Source organism: Malus domestica, chromosome 09 (assembly GCF_042453785.1).
Source record: "Malus domestica chromosome 09, GDT2T_hap1".
Lineage (NCBI taxonomy): Eukaryota > Viridiplantae > Streptophyta > Magnoliopsida > Rosales > Rosaceae > Malus > Malus domestica.
Genome location: NC_091669.1, coordinates 7568746 through 7582956, shown reverse-complemented (window position 1 = coordinate 7582956; position 14211 = coordinate 7568746). Strand labels below are relative to the sequence as shown.

The window sequence follows — 14211 nt, the reverse complement described above, 5'->3', positions numbered from 1 at the left end:
CGATTCGATTTTTCGATTTGACGGTTTTTATGCCCACCCCTAGTTCTGGGAAGACAGAAGTCTAGCTGATACTTTAAGAGAAACAGCATATGCAGATGCATGTGTACAGTCTAAACTGTTGAAAGCTAAAGCTTCAACCAACTTTGGCTATTCAGGTATCTAAAAATGCTATCTTCTTCCACTCAACTTCTTTTGGAAAATCTTATTGTTTAAGGTTGTTATGTTATTTTAACTTTTTGTGTACTTTTATGTTCTGCATGTGGTTTGCTTCACCAACTTGTTCATATAAATACTTGGTATTTTATACCGTTTGGGAATAGGGATTCCTGGCTTGATTTGGTAATGATGGTAGTTTAGTACACTGATTAGCCGTTCAAAATTGGAGTTTTAAGTAAAACCCATGTTAAAATTGTTCTTCTGGTTCCCATTTGGGTATTAATTTTAATTTTTAGAAACCACTAGGTCTAAGCCATTATTCAAGAGGATTTTAATTGGTTTTATTTATTTATTTTTGTTAATAGGAGTTTTTGAGTAAAACCTCATGTTCAAGCTTGTTCTTTTGGTTCCAATTGGGTATCAATTTCAAGAATCCAAGGTGTTTTAAGACAATATTAAAGTGGAATTTTAATTGGGTTTTTGCTGCAAAATCTTGGTGTTCAAGGTAAAATGTATAATCTGGATTATCTTCTTAGAATTTTGGAACCCATGATGTTAATCTTCAATCTGCCATTCTTTACAGGTCTTTGTTATATTTGATTCACTGCTTAGTCCAAGTTGAAGACTTGACAAGTTTTCGACCGGCAGTTGCAGAGATTTCTGTAGGCATGGAGGTATTGCTGATGAATAGGCCTACTGACCATGTATGCAAGGTAAGAACACTGCTTGCATTGATCTTGTGCATGTGGGTGTCCATGCAAGTGATGGCTGGAACAGAAAATGCCACGCATTTGTCTGCAAGGCCAAGTTCTCTGAATATTGGAGCTCTGTTTACTTTCGATTCGGTTATTGGGAGGGCAGCCAAGCCGGCAATTTTAGCTGCAATTGATGATGTCAATTCTGATCAAAGCATTCTTCGCGGGACAAAATTGAACATTATTCTCCATGACACGAATTGCAGTGGATTTCTTGGAACTGTTGAAGGTATTTCCTACAACCTGCTTCTTTTATAGTCTACTATGTTGCAGTTTCCTTCAGTTTTGGGGAGTGGAAAAACAAGATCCTACTAAATAAGAAACCAGCTTTTAGATCAAGCTGCTACTGATTTCATTTATCAAATTAGTTGCCATCATGCTGAATTTTTCTGTTTTGTTGCCCTTAGAAAGTTCAGATTTCTGGCATTGCGTGCTTTTTGAAAACAAAGGGCCTACCCAAAAATTTCAATCCTAGCTGCTGTGGCTTGTAATGTTGATAGGGAGTCTCGTAGTTCTTGTTTGTGTTGGTATTCAAAGTTTACTAACTCAATACCAATATATGTGGGTGATAAGTTTACAAACTCTATCACACCTCTCACTTTGCATTCTCAATAAAATTGGACAAACGAAAGGAAAGAAGTAGCAAGCTTGGTGATAACAAAACACTTTGAAATATTATAAGAGTTTATAACTCTTAAAGCTTACAAGCTGAAAATGAGAATGGGAATTGGATTGATATTCTAAAGCCTAGCAAGAAGGCCTATTTATACAAAACAGAAATTGATTAACAATACAACAGCATGCAATGAATGATGGTGCTCACCATCTTTACACCCTTTCACACATGCACTAGCTGCTAGCTAGACACTTTCACACACATGTTTTGCATCCTTCCAGCTTGCAATCACCACCTTTGGCCATCACATGGCAGCAAGCATGTTTGTAGTTGCTGGAAATGTGAATACAACATGTAAAACAACTAACAACTAGCAACAACAACATGTTTTTATTTGAATTTCCAACACACCACCTCAAATCAAAATGCCTTCATTCCTAGCATTTCACGTAGCAGCCGGAATGATTCAACTGGCAGGGGCTTTGTGAAGATGTCAGCCACTTGTTCCTTGGTGTGACAATAGACAAGTTTGATTGTCTTTTGCTTCACATGGTCCCTCAGAAAATGGAACCTAGTATCACTATGCTTGCTCCTTCGATGTTGGAATGCATTCCTAGCAAGCTTGGTAGCTGAGATGTTATCCACATGAACCACAGTCGATTCCACTTGTGGATGACACATTGACTTCAACAGATTTCTTAACCAAATTGCCTCACACACAGTTGAGGCTACAGCAACGTATTCGGCTTCACACGATGACTAAGCAACAATTGATTGCTTCTTTGAAGTCCATGAGAAAGCTGTTGATCCTAGAAAAAACACATAGCCAGTTGTGCTTTTCCTTTCATCTTGGTCACCTCCCCAATCACTATCTGAATAACCAAATAATTTTGCATCTTCACCAAAATTATAAAAAAAACCATAGTTTAGAGTACCTCTTATGTACCTTAAAATTCTCTTGGCGGCCAGCCAATGAGACTCCCTTGGTGTTTCCATGTACCGACTCACGAGTACAACACCATAAACTATATCAGGTCTTGTGATTGTAAGGTACCGTATGCTTCCAACCAAGCTTTTGTACACAGTTGAGTTTACAAACTCACCTTCTCCTTCCTTGGACAGCTTCAATCCAGTTGCAACTGGAGTGTTGACAATATTGCACTTGTCCATATTGAATTTCTCCAATATATCTCTCATGTACTTTTGTTGAGAGATGTAGATACCATCACTTTCTTGCTTCACCTCTATGCCAAGAAAGTATGACATTAATCCATTGTCAATCATATCGAATTCACTGAACATGGATTGCTTGAACTCACATAACATTGCTTCATTGTTTCCTGTAAACAACAAGTCATCTACATAGAGACAAATAATTAAGAACTCTCCTTTTGTACCATTCCTCATGTAAATTGAATGCTCGTATGGAAATTTCTGAAATCCATTTTGATGAAGGTAGTTATCAATCCTTGAGTTCCAAGCTCGTGGTGCTTGCTTGAGGCAATACAAAGCCTTCTTCAAACGATACACCTTTTCTTCTTCTCCTTGTACTTGGAAGCCTTCTGGTTGTTCCACGTACACTTCTTCCTCAAGTACTCCATTAAGGAAGGCTGACTTGACATCTAGTTGATAAATTTTCCATTTATGATGAGCGGCAAAAGAGATTAGCAATCTTACCGTGTCAAGTCTTGCAACTGGAGCATAGACTTCATCATAGTCCACTCCATACTTCTATTTGTAGCCCTTCGCTACAAACCTTGATTTGTACCGATCCACACTCCCATATGCAGTGCGTTTGATCTTGTGCACCCACTTGACACCAATAGCCTTCTGATTTGGTGGGAGCTTTGTCAACTTCCAAGTGTCATTCTTTTCGATGGCATGGATTTCTTCCTCCATGGCTATTCTCCAACGATATTCTTCCACAGCTTCATTGAATGAGAGAGGCTCGTGGTCTGCATACAAGCAGAAAAAGTTGGTGTCTTCTTCTTCTTCTTGTCCATATATCTCGGTGAGACTTCTTAACATCACTGGAGTTGAAGAGCTACTTTCTTCACTGGATGTAGGGCCACTCCTTGCAGTTCTGTGCAATGGAGTTGGTGTGGTTGTTTGAGCAGGTTGTTGCTCAACAGGTGGTACAACTTCTAGTTCTTCAAAATCAGTGGATACGATCTTCTCTTTACTGACTTCTTTGTTGTTCCACTTACATGCCTCTTCCTCACTAAAGATGACATCTCTACTAACCACTAGTTTGCTAGTTAGTGGGTTCGAGCTTGTATGCCTTGGACTCTTCACTATAGCCCACAAACACACACTTTTCACCTCGATCATCAAGCTTCATTCTCTTGGCTTCTGGAACTTAAGCATATGCAACGCACCCAAAAACTCTTAGGTGTGCAACATTCGGCTTGTATCCACTCCAAGCCTCTTGTGGTGTCATCCTTTTGACACTCTTTGTTGGACATCGATTCAACAAATAAATTGAACAAGCTACAACTTCTTCCCACAATTCTTTTGGCAAATTCTTCTCTTTAAGCATGGACCTTGTCATGTCAAGGATGGTTCGATTCTTTCTTTCGGCTATCCCATTTTGTTGTGGGGTATAGGCAGCAGTTAGTTGATGCCTAATTCCTTGCTCTTTGCAGTATGCTTGGAAAGCATTAGAGGTGTACTCTCCACCTCAGTCTGATCTCATAGGCAAAAGCTTATGGTTGCTTTCAGCCTCTGTGAGTGCCTTGAACTCATTGAAGATTCTTACAGCAACTGACTTCTCCTTGAGAAAATAAACCCAAGTCTTCCTACTAAAATTATCAATGAAAGTAATAAAATACCTATTACCTCCATAAGACATAGGATCCAATGGACCACATATATCCGTGTGTACCAACTACAGTGGTGCCTTTGCTCTCCATGTATCACCAATAGGGAATGATAGTCGTGCTTGCTTGCCAAGCACACAACCTTCACATACTTGGCGTGTGGCTTCAATCTAGGGTAGACCACGAACCATTCCTCTACTTGACAGCAACTTTAGGCCATTGAAATGAAGATGGCCAAACCAAAGATGCCATTTCCATGACTCATCTTCCATTACACCGATGTTGCAACTCCTAATCTTTGTGTTCAGCTTCATTGGGAACATTCGGTTTTTTTACATTTGAACACGTGCAATAAGCTTTCTCCTTGCATTCCTGAGAGTGAGAAACGTATCCTCCATATGTATAACATACCCTTTATGGAGCAGTTGACCAATGCTCAAAATGTTGCTCTTCATACCTGGTATGTAGTAGGTATCGGAGATGTATTCTTCTCTACCATCATTCTGGATGATTTTGATCTTTCCTTTGCCTTCAACTGGCAACTTTGAGGAGTCACCAAGACTCACAGATCCATAAGGCCCATCTTTGAGTTTGGCAAAAATCTCTTTCTTTCCACACATGTGGTTGCTTGCACCAGAGTCTAAATACCAAACATCTTGTTGGCTACTGATATCATGGTGTGCTAGTAAGACTGTAAATTCCTCACCAGCATTTCCACTTGATTCTGCCATGTTGACATGCTCACCATTTTTATATGAACATTCATTTGCATAATGTCCATATTGCTTGCAACTGTGACACTGGATATGTGCCTTTCCTCGAGTAGATCTCCACTCTTGAGATTGACCTCAGTTTTGTGCATAGCCTCGACCTCTTCCTCGGGCTTGTCCTTGGCTATTGTTGGATGAACTCCCACGACGTAAGTTTCACTGCCCACGACCTCCATTTGGTTTGTCGATATTCAACTTTGACTCCAAAGCTTGCTCTAGCATTGTGGGGCTTGCGTTATTCTGAATGCGTTGTTCGTGAACCAGGAGGGATCCTAGTAGTTCCTCTGTGCTCATTTTCTCCAAATCCTTGGATTCTTCAATGGCAATCACCACATGCTCAAAGTTGCATGTGAGTGATCGAAGGATTTTCTCCATGACACGAACATCGTCAAGCCTCTCGCCATTCCTTTTCATTTGATTCACAATTACAAGTAGTCGAGAGTAGTAGTCTGAAATGTTTTCTCCTTCTTTTTACTCGATCTACTTCTTGGTAAATTGTGCTCAGAGTGTCCCAAACTTGCTTGTTGGTTGTTGCTTCTGCAACCTTCTCGAATGTTGAATCTTCTAATCCTTGATAGAGAAGATACATCGCCTTCTGGTCCTTCTTTCGTAAATCCTTGAGAGTGTTCCTTTGATCTGCAGTATATGTGGCTTCTTGCTCGGCAGTGGGTACAACATACCCACTACTAACAACTTCCCATAGCTCCTGTGATCCAAACAATGCCTTGAATTGGATGCACCATCTTTCATAATTTTCTTTCTTCAATGTGGGAACCTGAAGCTGCACCAAGTTGGATGCCATAACTGCTGCACCTGCCAAAATGGTAATCTGGCTATGATACCAATTGTTGGTATTCAAAGTTTACTAACTCAATACCAATATACGTGGGTGATAAGTTTACAAACTCTATTACACCTCTCACTCTGCACTCTCAATAAAATTGGACAAACGAAAGGAAAGAAGTAGCAAGCTTGGTGATAACAAAACACTTTGAAATATTAGAAGAGTTTATAACTCTTAAAGCTTACAAGCTGAAAATGAGAATGGGAATTGGATTGATATTCTAAAGCCTAGCAAGAAGGCCTATTTATACAAAACAGAAATTGATTAACAATACAACAGCATGCAATGAATGATGGTGTTCACCATCTTTACACCCTTTCACACATGCACCAGCTGCTAGCTAGACACTTTCACATACATGATTTGCATCCTTCCAGCTTGCAATCACCACCTTTGGCCATCACATGGCAGCAAGCATGTTTGTAGTTGCTGGAAATGTGAATACAACCTGTAAAGCAACTAACAGCTAGCAGCAACAACCTGTTTTTATTTGAATTTCCAACAGTTTGCACATTTTGTTTCTTATTGGTGTTTTGATTTTTTTTTTTCCTGCTAAAAGCTCTAAGCCCGTACTATTATTGCTAACAATGATAGATGATCAGAGTCTCGAAATACTAGTCCTTGGTTCTATGTAATTGATTATGATCTGTAAATTGGTTGTTTTGTATGATTCTTCCTGCTTAAGCACTCTATTTCGAATTTTGTTGGCATCACCATGTCCTTGTGTCAGAATGGATAAATTTATAAATATTATTGTTATCTATGCCTCTCTCTGTCTTAAAACTAAGAAAATAAAGTGATGTCATTCTCGTTGCAGCTATGGAGCTGATTGAAAATGACGTGGTTGCTGCAGTCGGCCCACAATCCTCTGGAATAGCTCATGTCATATCCCATGTTGTTAATGAGCTCCATGTACCACTTCTATCATTTGGAGCAACAGACCCCTCCCTTGCTGCTCTCCAATACCCATATTTTGTCCGAACCACACAGAGTGACTATTTCCAAATGTATGCAGTTGCTGATTTAGTTGGGTATTTTGGATGGAGAGAAGTAATAGCAATCTTTGTAGATGATGATTATGGCAGAAATGGAATTTCTATACTAGGCGATACCTTGGCGGTGAAGCGTTCTAAGATCTCATACAAGGCTGCCTTCTCTCCTGGAGCCCCCAAAAGCAATATCAATGAATTGTTGGTGGGAGTGAACCTCATGGAATCTCGGGTTTATATTGTACATGTTAATCCCGACTCCGGTTTAACTATTTTTTCCATTGCCAAGGCACTTGGAATGATGACCAGTGGCTATGTCTGGATTGCGACGGATTGGCTTCCTTCTCATTTAGATTCACTAAATCCCCCTGGCCCTGACATAATGAATCTCTTACAAGGGGTTGTTGCTCTTCGTCATCATACCCCAGATACTGATCTGAAAAAGCGCTTTATGTCTAGATGGAGCAAATTGCAACATGACGGGAGTCCAAGCTTCAATTCTTATGCGCTCTATGCATACGACTCTATTTGGCTTGCAGCCCGTGCTCTTGATGTTTTCTTCAACGAAGGTGGGAATGTATCTTTCTCTAATGACCCAAGGTTGAAAGACACAAATCGAAGCACACTGCATTTAACATCACTCCGTATTTTTGACGGAGGCCAAAAATATCTACAGACGATTCTTAAGATGAACTTCACAGGTATAAGTGGTCAGATTGAGTTTGATCAAGATAAATATCTAGTTCGTCCAACATATGACATTCTGAATATTGGAGGAACTGGTTCCCGTAGAGTTGGCTATTGGTCAAATTCTAGTGGTCTCTCAGTCATTGCTCCTGAGAGAATATATAAGAAGCCATCCAATAGGAATACCACTGCTCAACTTTATAGCGTTATATGGCCTGGTGAAGTCACTGCTATACCTCGGGGATGGGTATTTCCCAACAATGGCAGGCCACTGCGAATTGGAGTGCCTTATCGAGTAAGTTACAAAGATTTTGTGGTTAAAGACAAGAGCCCTCCAGGGGTCACAGGATACTGTATTGATGTCTTTGAAGCTGCTGTAAACTTATTGCCGTATGCTGTGCCACGGACATATATGTTGTATGGAGATGGTAAGAGGAATCCTGAGTACAGCAGTCTTATAGCCCAGGTTGCGCAAAATGTGAGTATCTAGGTTAGCAGAATCACCCTTATATACAGTTTTGTCTAATCAAAACTTTGATTTGCTCATTTCCTTTTTCCTTTTCAGAAATTTGATGCAGCTGTTGGAGATGTTACAATTACTACTAATAGGACAAGAATAGTTGATTTTACACAGCCTTACATGGAATCGGGACTAGTTGTAGTTGTTCCTGTCAAAAAGGCAAAATCAAACCCTTGGGTTTTCCTCAAGCCATTTACTTATCAGATGTGGTTGGTCACCGGTGCCTTCTTCCTTTTAGTGGGAGCTGTTGTATGGATTCTTGAGCACCGGATCAATCATGAGTTCCGTGGTTCACCGAGCCAACAGCTCATAACCATTTTTTGGTCAGTATGTCTTGCATCCCTATGGCTATTGATAAGTGCCTATACGAGTACTTCGACTGATACCGCTTTTGATTTGCAGGTTTAGTTTCTCCACAATGTTTTTCTCACAGAGTATGTACTTCATGCTTAATCTTCCTTTATCTCGTGAATGCTACTCGAATATTAACTACTAACATCCTCTGCGACTTGGACTTGGTGCAGGAGAGAACACTGTGAGCACCCTGGGACGGCTGGTGCTGATTATATGGTTATTTGTAGTGTTAATTATCAATTCCAGTTACACGGCTAGTTTGACTTCAATTCTCACGGTGCAACGGCTGACATCACGGATTGAAGGGATTGACAGCTTGATATCAAGTAATGATCGAATCGGAGTTCAAGACGGGTCATTCGTTTGGAGGTATTTGGTTGATGAGATGAACATAGCGGAATCTAGACTGGTTAAGTTGGAAGACATGGAAGCCTATATTAAAGCCCTTACAGATGGACCAAGACGTGGTGGGGTAGCTGCCATCGTTGATGAGCTTCCTTACATTGAGTTGTTTATGTCCAGCACCAAATGCGCATTCAGGACAGTAGGACTGGAGTTTAGCAACAGCGGATGGGGATTTGTAAGTATTTATACATTTAGATTTGAGAATACGAATACTCTGACCATGAAATGCTGATCTTCAACCACACTGCCATTATTATTTTTCTTATGGATGCCTTATACAGGAACAGATAACATTATCGTTAAAAATTCAGTGTTTCGGTTTTAATTTTATTGAATGATAGCATTTGTCAGTTAGGAATTCACAAGACAGCCACAATATCGTTTTGTACTCTCATATTTAGTTTCCTTGTCTCAGGCCTTCCAAAAGGATTCTCCTTTTGCTGTTGACTTGTCGACTGCAATTCTTCAACTCTCAGAGAACGGTGATCTACAAAAGATCCATAATAAGTGGCTTACGCATAACGAGTGCCCTACTCAACTCAATGACGTTGATGCAGACCTGCAGCTATCTCTAACAAGCTTTTGGGGCCTGTTTCTTATCTGCGGTATTGCATGCTTCCTTGCTCTTGCGGTGTTCTTCTGTAGGATCCTTTGTCAATACCGCAGATTTACCCCCGAGCCTGTGGAAGCGGACGTTGAGGAGATTGGACCTACCAACACGAGATCTCGACGCTCACTCTGGTCAACTATTTTCAAGGATCTTATGGTCCTTGTAGATAAGAAAGAAGCAGAGATAAAGCACATGCTTAAGCGAAAGACTAGTGATAGTAAGCACGAAGCTAGCCCGAGCGCTGATGGGCAGCTGCATTCCCTTCGTGAGGAAGATTTGAGCGCTGATGGGCGGCTGCATTCCCTTCGTACGTGAGGAAGATTTGCTTTCGGCGGGTTGATTTTGCAGTGCCCACTCAGCACTCGGTTAATCAAATTTTATCCAATCCCTGTGCCATAAGCTACGTATATAGAATAACATTAGAAAGTTCTACCCGCACGTTGGTGCGGAAATAAAAATTATAAGAAAGATTATGTTTCAAAGATGTAAAGTCCATGCCATGAAAGATTTATACTATTTACATATGAAAGATTTAATCTATGCAACAGACACCAAATGACACGCTCCGACCCTGATATTCTCCGAATACCAGGATAGACACGTGCTGGCCAACACCCGAGGGTGACGAAAGCCATTAATTGATACAAAAGCTAAGAATAAGAAGTAAATAATGGTTATGAATTTAAAATTCAAAAAGATCCCACATCGTCCAGGGGAGTGATCCTTATATGTATATTCCCATCCCTACCTAGCACGAGGCCTTTTGGGAGCTCACTGACTTCGGGTTTCGTAGGAACTTCGAAGTTAAGCGAGTAGTGCGCGAGAGCAATCCCATGATGGGTGACCCACTGGGAAGTTCTCGTGTGAGTTCATAAAAACAAAACTGCGAGGGCGTAGTCGGGGCCCAATATCGTGCTACGGTGGTGGAGCAGGCTCGGGATTTGGTGGACCCCGGGCCGAGATGTGTCAGATTGGTATCAGAGTCTAACCCTGGCCTTGGTGTGCCGACAAAGTCCTCGGGCCCCTTAAGGGTGGTGGATTGTAAGATCCCACATCGTCAAGGGGAGTGATCCTTATATGTATATTCTCATCCCTACCTAGCATGAGGCTTTTTGGGAGCTCACTAGCTTCGGGTTTCGTAGGAACTTCGAAGTTAAGTGAGTAGTGCGCGAGAGCAATCCCATGATGGGTGACCCACTGGGAAGTTCTCGTGTGAGTTCCTAGAAACAAAACTGTGAGGGCGTAGTCGATGCCCAAAGCGGACAATATCGTGTTATGATGGTGGAGCGGGCCTGGGATGTGGTGGACCCCGGGGCGGGATGTGACACCAAAACTTGTAGAAGTTTTATTACTTTATCTAGAATGATAAAATAAGACAAATATTGTTTACTGCAACGCTCAAAGTTTTTCTCCAATACTGTTGATTGTTAAGAAAGCACCCTAGGCAACAAAAGAAAATATTGTAACACATGAAATTAATTTATATGACAATGGAATTATACTGTAAAGAAAATAAGAATATGGTATGGTTACCTTTTCAGCAATTTTATAGCACCTCATCAACTTTTGTGAGTTTGCCTCTTTGATTAGTTTTGTCTCACTACCTTAAATGTATAACAAAGATTGAAAATGACAAATGTATATTAGATAAAAGCTGGATGAAAAATAGAAGAACACACTGTTTGGTAGGGTGAAAACAGAAAGTTATATACTCGTCGATCAATTGGGGTGGCAAAAGTTGTATAGCTGAAGTTGCAATGTAAGCGTTCTATATCACTGCGACTGTGCGTCATTCATTTCTTAGTTTCTTTTAGTTCAAACCACCTAAACCAAAGAAAACAAACAAAATATTAAGTACATTTTATCATCTGTCTTTGCAATTTAACTTCAACATGACTAAATATAATCTGAAGGCAATAAAGCTTGAGCCTAGTTCTATCAGCCAAAAGGGAGGAACACTAAATTTTACACACGAAGTCCCAAGGGGTTTGATAAAGAAATCCCAAAACAGAAACTATAATTTGAAAAATGTGCATAGATGGTCAACGGTGTTCAAATGTCTTAATAAAGTACATTGGAAATATTAAGTTGTGAAAAATGATGCTAATTCCTTTATAATAACAAAATGTTGGTCAAAATACCACAATGTGAACAAATATATCATAAAGGACAAATAGAAAAATGATACTTACCAATATCGACATATGGATTGCTTCGAAAGAATGTTACATGCAATGTTATTATCTCAATGGTTTGGTCTGCGATAAGAAGAGTAACTATTTAGAAAGCAGCATCATTGCCACTTGCTAGTCTTCCTACATGATTTAAGAATCTAATTAATTAAATATATATGGGATCACATTGAACATAAATTATTACATGCAACTCAAAAAAAAGAAAATGAGAATAGTCGTCGGAAAAATCGAAAACCCTTGCCGGAAAAAGTAACTAATACGCAATTAGATCTCTTTTAATAATTGCACATTTAAATCTTTTTCTTGATTAGTAAGATGTCATAAATACAATGTTCCACAATTCATTACATTTTCATTTATAGCCATCAGAACTTGAAACACAAAACTAATGAGTGTTATAGAAACTTACCACAACATTGTCAAAAGAGAATATAAGACCATAAGCTTCATCCAGTTTGACGACATATCGTATTCATTTAAGAAAATTTTATTGCAATTTGTCTTCCAAAAAATCCTACTCTTATTAAAAATTAACAGTAGCAAGTCATAGCATAATCAGTAAATTAATTTTGACAGAGCATAAAAAACAATGACTACTATACATATAATTCCATAAATTACACCACATCAACCTTGAGAGATCCAACATGTCCAAAACTCTCAAAACCTTCTCCATATTCAGCTCCAATTGCCTAAAAACATTGACAAATGGAGGAAAAAAAACATAAATTCATCAAAATTTGCTACCCAAGGATAAGTTAAAAATGGAAAGTATTTTCACTGGCGAATATATGCATGAGTATTAGTTACTATGTTGAATTGTTGGTAACACGAAAAATACTCTTCCATTCTCTTACCCACCAAAAAAATAAGCACTATAAAAATCTCAGAGAAATTCTTTGCAAGATTATCGAAATTACAAAAGTGGTAAACCAGCAAGTCATGTTTTGGATCAATGTTGGACCACATTTGTTTCACTTTAAATGTCATAATTACAACCTCAAGATTAGATTCTAAATTCCATAATTAGATGAGCAATGCTTCTTGATTCCGCATGATTATTGACATTTGCAATTCACACAACCTTAAATTTTTAAAGAACACACAAAAGAAACAGAAAATAGAGTATCCCTCTCTTTTTACCTTCTCAAAAAACGTGTCTTAGGAAGCTGTTGTCAGAGGCTTAGCTTTCTAATTCTTACAATCCACGAAATAAAAAACAAATAGAAAAGAGCCTCTATAACCAAAATATGCGTGATGGTATTTTTCATTAGACAAATTAGTTATTGATTAAAAATTGGGTAGTATAATTCTAATTATCTCTTAAGTCCTAGTTTTAGCTTTCCTTATTTAATGGCTTTTAGACCTGAAAGTTTGAGAGCGACTGCAAATAAAAGATCAAAAGAAATTTAAATTCATAAAAATTAATAAAACCCCAAAAGAGAAAACTGAGTTTGAAGCTTTTGCTGAACTCACAACACATAGGAGATTTGTTTTTGTAACACATTTAGTTTCTTGGGTTCAAATTTGGGTTCAAATTTTGGGAAAATAATAATTGATACTTGAAAAAAATATGTCGGGAAAATATGTTGAAAAGAAGATGAGTTGTTCATATTATTTGAAGGAAAACTAATGAAAAGGGCTTGAAAACTTTGAGTTTTAATGATAAGGACAAAATAAAGGGTAAAGTGAATAGTACCATGATTGACTTTTTAGTGTAAAAATGTGGTTTTTCGTTAAAGTGAACAGTACCAGGTGCTTTTCGTTAAACTTCCCATTTGATTTGATATAGTTTGGTAATACTCACTAGTCCACTTTGATGCTAGAGAGTGGTTGGCCATATGGCTTGAACAGCAAAACATATGCGCTTCTGTGTAAATACAATACCAAAACAAAAAATTAATAAAAATTCTATGAAAATTAACATCTCTTATTCCATACAATATATATAGTATATACGAGTAAATTGCTTACGGGTTTAACTTCAATATAACCCCACTCCTCTTCATCCATCTAGAATCCCTGCAACTGCTACTGTTGTAGTTCATGCAGTTGCTACTGCTATATTGAAATTGACTACCTTAGATAGTTTATTTCACATTCTTACACACATGACAAACCAAAAAACATTCAAAACATATAAATAATCTAAAAAAAAAAAGGCAAATTTAATACCTTTTCTCAAACAGGTGGTACTGATAACAGAAAAAATAGATGAACAACCAATGTGAAAAATACACCCGAAGAGCTAGTGAAATTAGATATAGAACATGCAATCATTCATAAAACAACATGAATAAATAAAGGAAAACATAAAAACTCACCCTCAATGAAATCAATCAAACATTATAAATCTGCAATTAACAGAACAAACAGTAAAAATTCAAAAAATCAAACATGCAAAAATTAAAAAAAGGAAAAGAAAAAGAAACATGCAACAATATAAATCTATTAAACAGAAGTTAAGATAACATTAATGAATTTGACCTAC

The 14211-nt window shown here is 38.4% G+C and overlaps 1 protein-coding gene across 1 annotated transcript; it reads left to right on the top strand.

Moving 5' to 3' along the window:
* Positions 1–244: 244 nt before the first annotated feature.
* On the top strand, positions 245–10075 carry LOC103442918 (glutamate receptor 3.4-like). The gene is made up of 6 exons (XM_029107976.2): positions 245–1140; positions 6778–8114; positions 8202–8479; positions 8559–8590; positions 8681–9090; positions 9331–10075. The coding sequence occupies exons 1-6, from the start codon at positions 825–827 to the stop codon at positions 9838–9840; spliced, it is 2883 nt and encodes a 960-aa protein (XP_028963809.2). The 5' UTR covers positions 245–824; the 3' UTR covers positions 9841–10075.
* The last annotated feature ends 4136 nt before the right edge of the window (positions 10076–14211 follow it).

What these genes read in the sequence shown, in the direction of transcription:
- LOC103442918 (XM_029107976.2), top strand. Translation starts at nt 825, where the DNA reads ATGGAGGTATTGCTGATGAATAGGCCTACTGACCATGTATGCAAGGTA. An exon ending in ATTTCTTGGAACTGTTGAAG is followed by an intron (nt 1,141 to 6,777) that starts GTATTTCCTACA and finishes TTCTCGTTGCAG; the next exon opens with CTATGGAGCTGATTGAAAAT. An exon ending in GCAACAGCGGATGGGGATTT is followed by an intron (nt 9,091 to 9,330) that starts GTAAGTATTTAT and finishes TCCTTGTCTCAG; the next exon opens with GCCTTCCAAAAGGATTCTCC.